This window comes from Clinocottus analis, unplaced genomic scaffold, assembly GCF_023055335.1.
Source record: "Clinocottus analis isolate CAN_PGR_092001 unplaced genomic scaffold, fCliAna1.0.p SCAF_31, whole genome shotgun sequence".
NCBI classification, from domain to species: Eukaryota; Metazoa; Chordata; class Actinopteri; order Perciformes; family Cottidae; genus Clinocottus; species Clinocottus analis.
This window is the reverse complement of record NW_027176054.1, coordinates 625,001-632,500: the sequence shown is the minus strand read 5'-3', so window position 1 is coordinate 632,500 and position 7,500 is coordinate 625,001. Positions and strand designations below refer to the sequence as shown.

The 7,500-nt window shown below is 39.8% G+C and overlaps 2 protein-coding genes across 2 annotated transcripts in view; both read left to right on the top strand.

Moving 5' to 3' along the window:
* The window catches only part of LOC137798671 (protocadherin beta-7), a 2,603-nt gene extending 355 nt beyond the window's left edge, over positions 1-2,248 (top strand). Inside the window, exons 2-5 of the mRNA XM_068595571.1 lie at positions 133-243; positions 1,231-1,422; positions 1,902-1,999; positions 2,083-2,248. Of these exons, the coding sequence (XP_068451672.1) occupies positions 133-243; positions 1,231-1,422; positions 1,902-1,999; positions 2,083-2,248 (567 nt within the window). The remainder of the gene's footprint in view (positions 1-132; positions 244-1,230; positions 1,423-1,901; positions 2,000-2,082) is intronic.
* A 3,717-nt stretch (positions 2,249-5,965) lies between these two features.
* Positions 5,966-7,500, top strand: part of commd1 (copper metabolism (Murr1) domain containing 1) — a 4,544-nt gene continuing 3,009 nt past the window's right edge. The window contains exon 1 of the mRNA XM_068595694.1: positions 5,966-6,308. Within this exon, the coding sequence (XP_068451795.1) occupies positions 6,135-6,308 (174 nt within the window). The 5' untranslated portion in view covers positions 5,966-6,134. The remainder of the gene's footprint in view (positions 6,309-7,500) is intronic.

Genomic DNA, 7,500 nt, shown 5'->3' with positions numbered 1-7,500 from the left:
ATTCCTTCAGGTGGTATTGATTACTGAAGCGAGGTGAACCTCCTTTATCGTCTGGGAAGGAAGCACACAGACTTACTGGACAATATGACAGTTTTTTTAGGGTTTTCTCTCTCTCTTCCCTCTCTCTCTCAGGTCAGAGTTGAGGTGGAGGACGTGAACGAGGCCCCGTGGTTTCCCTCCTCGGTGTACAAAGCCTCCGTGTTCAGCATCGCTCCGTTCAAAAGCCCCGTCGTCAGAGTCCAGGTAAACACTCCCAGCTCCTGTTGAGGGAAACTCAAGAAACTCACGCTGCTCTAAAAACATCAGCGTGTGCGATAAGAACATTTACTTCTTGTTTCAGTGCGAACGACTATCAGGTCAACAGGAGTTGCACTTTGAACTGAAACCCAGCACAGATCAGGAAGAAATCTTTTATATTATGTTAGAAAAAAAAGTCCAGTTCTCAGTAGAACATGTGATGAAAAGTCACGGTATCAAAAAGATAAAAGAACAATTAAAGACATGTTGTGGAAAGTAGAGTATATTAAGTAAAAAAATAGCCATAAAAAGGTTCATAGTAAATATGTTGAGTGTTTTTTTATAGATAAAATAATCACAGTATGTTGTAGTATGTTGAAAAGTAATTGTATAGTGTAGAACAAAAATATAAAAATATATGGTATAATATGTGAAAGTGAGTATAAATTGTCAAAATCATGTGTAGCATGGAGGGAAAAAAAAGTCATGAAAATTCAATGCTACAGTCGAAAAAACTAAAAATGAATTATACAAAATGCCCCCCAAAAAAATGTTCAAACTTTTTTCGGTATGTAAAAAAAAATATATTTTCCCATTCATGTTATGGAAAACAAACGTGCCAACGAATTCATAGAAAAGTCACATTATAGTGAAATAAAAATTGATAACGAAGCCAAAAAGTCCTCGTACATTATGTTCATAAAAGGTTGTAGTATACTTCATCCAAAAAGGCACAAAAAACCTTCTGTAGTCTGTGAAAAGTCAGTGTAATATTTCATTAAAAAGCCTTTTAAATAATAATTGACATTAAGAAGCAGTATAGAAGCAGAAGGTTCTCTCTGTTGTGTCCTTTATGTAATTATGTCATAAAGTTATAAATTCCTTGTGCTGACTCAGCAGGTTTAAAGTGCGCTGACATACGGGTGTGGTGGTCAATCAGGATGAATGATAATATTAATAATCATAATAATCTCCGTCCTTTGCCCCCTGAAGGCTTCGGACCCTGACGTCGGGGACGAGGGTCGGCTGGTCTACGGTCTGGCGGCGGCCAGTCCTCACTTCGACGTGGAGCCGTCCTCGGGGCAGCTGTACGTGGTGTCGGCGGCGGCTCTGGCCGGACAGGCGGCGACGCTGGAGGTGACGGCCAGAGACCCCCGAGGGCTTCAGGCTACGACCATAGTGGAGGCGAGTGAGGAGGAAACACATGACACTCTCTCTGGTTCCTACATCGTGATGATATTTCATCAGAAATAAAGATGGAGGCGTCCACTAAAACACACCCACAAATATGATTTTTCCAGCTTATATTATTACAAATCTGTTCTCCGTTCTTTCTACGCTCGTCTGTTTGGTAACTGTCGGCACAGTAAATTGATTATTTAGTTCCTGAGTTAAGTACTGGCAGTATAAAGGTCTCTTGTGTGGATCTGGCGCCCTCTAGTGGTGGAATTGAACCTGTCATCTGGAACGAGTAAATATAAACGTAAATTCAACAGAAAATAATTTTTCTTGCCGTTTCTCACGAGGAATTTGAGCAGAATATTACTTTTAAATCTAAATATGTTACTAAAACAAGTTTATGCATAATAGTCGAGAATGAATATTATATTGCCCGAACTAATTATTGTTTTAATTTAAGTGAAAACTTTCTCCTGCGTACGCAGGTGGAGGTGAAGGGTCGTGCGAGCAACGAGGACGTTGTGGTCATCGCCCTCAACCAGCCGGCCAACGACGTGATGAAGAATGTCCTCGAGTTGGAGAAGTGAGACGAGTACCGTCACATAATCAAGATTAATTTTTTTAGCGTTACATCCTCATAACTTCTCTCTCTCTTCCTCCTCTCAGGTCTTTGGGAGCGGCTCTGAACTGGAAAGTGAACGTCCTCGAGGTGTCGAACGCCATCGCCAAATCCCCCGAGTCCAGAGCGCAGAGCGCCGCCATGAAGACGACGGTCGCCTTGATCGTGGAAGACGAAGCAGACGTCGTTTCCTCTGAGGAGGTCACGGAGTAAGAGTTTGATTTTAATGTTCAAACGTCAACTACAACATGCAGAAGTTATGATTAATATATTATAGTTATAGCAGGCTTTGGTTGAATGGAAACTTGTACATTTAAGTATTTTCAGTTTATGCCACCATACTTCCACTTCACCACATCTCAAAGGCAAATATTGTAGTTTTGACGTCTTTACATTAATTTGGCAGCTTTAGTTACTTTAAATACAATTAAAAGCTTGTACAAAATGTTTTGTTGGCTGTCCTACACCGTCTTTGAGGAACCGAAAAGCCAAATTAAACCCCAAAAAGTCCAATAAACAAAATGATTAAACGCTCCATTTTCTCCACACCTGTCCACCAGGAAGCTGCGGAGCCTATCGGACACTCTGATGACGGCGCTCGTCAAAGTGTTCGGGGCGGATGTTCAATTTGACGTGGAGATGAGGCCTCAAAGCCCCGCCCCCAACCAGCCCGTGGTCATCGTTCTGGGCACCATGCTGGCCCTGTGCATGCTGGGATTGATGGCTAGCGTTGCCTTTGTGATGAGGTGAGACTGGTTTCTGTTAACGGGTGCGTCATGTCAACCTGGAGCGACAGTTTGGATGTTTTAAAGTGTGGTTCGTATGAGCTTCTTCTTCAGTGTTTCACTGCAGTAGATGGAGTTTTTTAAAAAAAAGCAGCAAAATGTAGTTTGACAAAAACAGTCATTTTGCCTCAGTCAACTTGTTTGTGTCACTTTTTGAAGTTTTAAAAAGTTCTTTCGGATTCACACAATAACAGAAAACAAACTAACAGGTCGACCAGCAACTCGTGTTCTGGGTGGTGAAATTAATGAAAGTTGTGTCTAACAAATAAAATATAGAGGTGAAAATATCATAAATAAAGCACTTAGACTGATATGGATTCTTTTAGGTGGCTAAAATTAATTCACAGCAGACTCTCGGTAAAAACCCTGTTTATAGGAGGTTCAACTCCATAGTCACACTTTAAAACATCTGAACTGTCCCTTGAAAGTACGTCAGTATACAATAGTAGACAACGCAGTATTTATCGAGGAATCATTTCCAGTCATAATTTTAAGAATTTAGCTTCTTATTACTGGAGTAAATAGAGTTTGTTGTAAATATTTAATTTAGCTAAAATAACTTTTCTCAAAAGCTTGTGCACATAAATCTCAGAAATATACAGTATATATATAAAAAAAAGGAAAAATACAACAATACATGTTCAGGTTCTCCATAGACCTGCATTGCCTCCACACGGCTCTCAACATGTCGCCCATGTTGGGTCCCTCAGGTTGAACAGGAAGCAGAAGCATCAGGATTCGGACAAAGAGACTTTGAACAGTGATCTATCTGCTGACAGGTGAGTCCTGGAACAACAACTCGTGTTCACACGTGTTCACAGCGCTCCGGTTCTCATCCAAATGCATCTGTTTGCTTCCAGGAAACATTCTCTGAACGTATACATAGACTTTAAACAGGTAAACACACAAAGACAATACTCATGAAATATCACAATATAACAACAAGTTCATTTACGCTGGAGGGAGAAATGTCTTTAATAAATACTGCAATAAGTCCTGCATTCATGTGTGTGTTGCATTTTACTGCTGTGGATGTTTTTAACTTTATTCAATCTACATCAATGCACCAAATCCTATAAGATCTTCACGTTTGTAGCGTCTCTCGAAAGAAAAACCTGTTTCCAGCTTCATTTATCACCATTTTCCAGCTGATCAAAGGGGTTTTTTAAAGAGTTTATCTGAAGTAGGAGGAGTTTATCGACACATGAAGGAAACTTTTCTTTTCAAACATTCAGCATCAACACATGTGGAGACACGAGGTTTTACCTGGACAGGAAGAAGATGAACAACTGTCATCTATAAAGTAGTGGAGTAAAAAATACAATATTTACCTCTGAGATGGAGTAGAGAGTAGAAGTATAAAGTTATATCAAGTAGACGTGCTAAAGTCAAGTACACACACCGTGAGTTTATACTCATACTTACTTAGTTAGTAAATGTATTTACTTACTGTGCTTTCTTTGTGTTTCAGAGAGAGACAGGGAGTTGAGAGACTTTGGAAGAAATCTGAAAGTGAAGTACATGTTGCCGTTTATCGATTCATACTGTTTGAATTCAATTATAGTTTGAGATCCTGGCAGAAACTTCTTCAATCCGGAGAAGTTTGTGTGTGAAGCTTAGTCTGCAGCACAAAGTGTTTTTCATCAGCTCTTCTCTTCGTTGCTTGTGACACTGAAACAGTTTTATTGCATTGAAATTGTTGTATAAGCTTTCATAAAACTCGGCCTTACCATTGGTAAGTGAGTGAAACCAAACAAAGTATTCTGGTTTGTTAAAACAATAAACCCCCTCGTCCACTGTCCATCCACCGTGGAATACATAAGTGATGACTGAGGCTGCATCTCAAGTCTCTAAATGGCATCCCCGTTTCCCTCACTTGCGTCCCTTCCTTGCGTCCTTAGTCCCGCCCACCAGGGATGCACGGAGAGACGCAAGGAAACCAAGCGAGGAGAGAAGACGCGAGGAAACATGTTTTAACAGACATGAGACGTCCTTTCCTCTGAAGCACAGCGGTTTCTGATGACTGCAGCCGACTGACAGCTGATCACAGCTGATCAGCTGTCAGTCGGCGCAGTTGTTTTCTGGTCCGGACCGATTTAGCGAACATTTCAATAAAAATTCACTTAAAATATTGATACAAGTTGTTGCATGTTTTCAATTGAATTAATGATTTTAAACTACAACTTATATAAATAAAAACACAGCTATAATCAGTGTCAGAGTGGAGATGTTTTCTCTGTAGTCTGTCACCTGTTAAACAAACTGCATTGAGTATTTATATACTGTGTTGTGTTCAGGGTCTTGCTTATACGCAGGATCGATTACCAGCAGAACGAGTCTTATTTATTAATTATTCTCTTTGATTCTAATTGTGACATTATAAAATAACTATGTTGTAAAACGTGTTTTCTCTCTCCAGCTCTCTGATTTTAATTACATACATAATAAAAGTTATTGAGGGAAACAGATCAAATATTTGAAGAAAATAGTTTGTAGTCCTTTTGTTGTTCAGACCTACAATGAATGAACACATATTTTAATCAGATGGTGAATAAGAAAACACTAAAATATATAACGTTTAATCTGTGATCGTCTTCACTATGGAATGAAACTCCAGCGATCAGTCCGCTCAGCTGCAGCGTCCAATCAGATGACAGAGGAACATTGAGGGGCGTGTCTAGCGGTAAAACACGCTGTAGCGTCCAATCAGATGACAGAGGAACATTGAGGGGCGTGTCTAGCGTTAAAACACGCTGTAGCGTCTAATCAGATGACAGAGGAACATTGAGGGGCGTGTCCAGCGTTAAAACACTTCCTGGAAGTCTGCCCTCGGGGCTCCTCGATCATGACTCCTCCGATTTCCCTCCTTGCTCCTTGCTCCTCGCTCCTGGCTCCTCCGAGCCGAATTGGGACGGCCTTCAATATGGCGGCGCAGAACCACTTCCGGTTCAGTCGAGGATCGAGGAGCGAGGAAACGACAATTTAGAGACTTGAGATGCAGCCCGAATCTACCAAATTGAGTACCTTTTGGTGAAGTGGCGGAGGCGGGGGCGTGGGGGGGGGGTACTTCCGGTATTGAATGTTTATAATGTTCTAATAAAACAGCCTCGGCTGATCAAACCACGCCCAGCTAATATCCGTTATATATTAATTTTAAAATAGGGAGACGTTTGAAAATAAACGAATAAACGTTCCTCCTCTGGCGCTGTTAAAGAAATCTTAAAAAAACTACAACTCCCACAATACCGTGCGGGAACGGCCATCACGTGACACGCTCCGTTCCGCGGCCGCCTTCACGTGACAGAGAAGCCAACATGGCGGACGCGGACGCTGCGAAGTCTCTGAGCGGACTGTTGAACGGAATAGCTCAACGAGTTTACCACAACAACGCGGACATGACGGAGGAGCTGCTGCAGCACGAGCTCTACCGCGAGCTGCCGCGCGAGGAGTTCACGGCCCTGCACGCGCGGATGACAGGCCTCTTAAAGGTACCGCGGCACAAATAATACTGCTTAATAAATATATGTATACAGACTATTTTCATTTACTGGTTGTTTGTTTCTATTTATTTTGTATATAAATATACATACACACTATTTTTATTCATGTTTCTTTACGTTTTCGACATTCAGTGTAACGCTACTGTCTGTATTTAAGTATACAGTCGAGGTATTGTACTTGAGTATTTCTATGTTTGCATCTGTATACTTGTACTCTGTATACGTGTGCAAAATTGTGCTTTTTAAAAAAAAAATACTTGACGTTGAGCGTTTGTGATAAACTGAAGGATGACGTGTTTCCTGTATGTGTTAATAAACTCCTCCTTCAGATAAATAAAGTATTAAAACAAATTACATGCAGCTGATACTACTTGCATACTTTTACTTGAATCAAGTTCGGAAATGCAGGATTTTCACTTCGTAGTAGAGTATCTGTTTACAGTCGGAGTACTTATTCCAACTGTAAAATAAGTTTGTTTGACATAAAGGCGATGAAAGGTGAAGCGTAAGATATATTTTCATGTCTTCCTCGCCTCTGACCAGCAGGGGGCAGCGTTCACTTCACCTGTTGTCTTCACAACCTGAAACCAAGTGGAAGTGTGATTTAGATTAAATACATTTTAAGGAGTGCAACATGTACACAACACAAAAAAACACAAGTGGATTAATAACACTTTCACAGCATACAAACAAGGTAAAAATACACACTGAATACTCTTTAAATATTACATTTTTTTACTCCACTACATTTATTTGACACTGCTATATACTTTTTATGTTGAGAAAAACACAAGATATCCTTATTAGATATGACACAGTACTGTAATACTAATCTACCCAATACTATACAAAGTATTTCAAATTGACATCCTACAACAGTACTTTGTTATTACATGTATTCAATGATAATCCTTTGGGCATTCTGCATGAAAAATACGGATACTTTTGATACTTTTAATGCATATTTATCACATTTATCAGTTTCCTGACTACTTTTTCTATTTTTATGTTAAAAAAAAACATTTTAAGGACTTTTAGTTTATATTGGTTATTCTTTTGGGGGAATATTGTATTTTTCCAAACATTTTCACAATGCAAGAGAACATACAGATCACAGTACATTAAACACTACAGAGAATTACATAACAAGTGAGGAAAAAGAAGAAGAAAATACACCAAT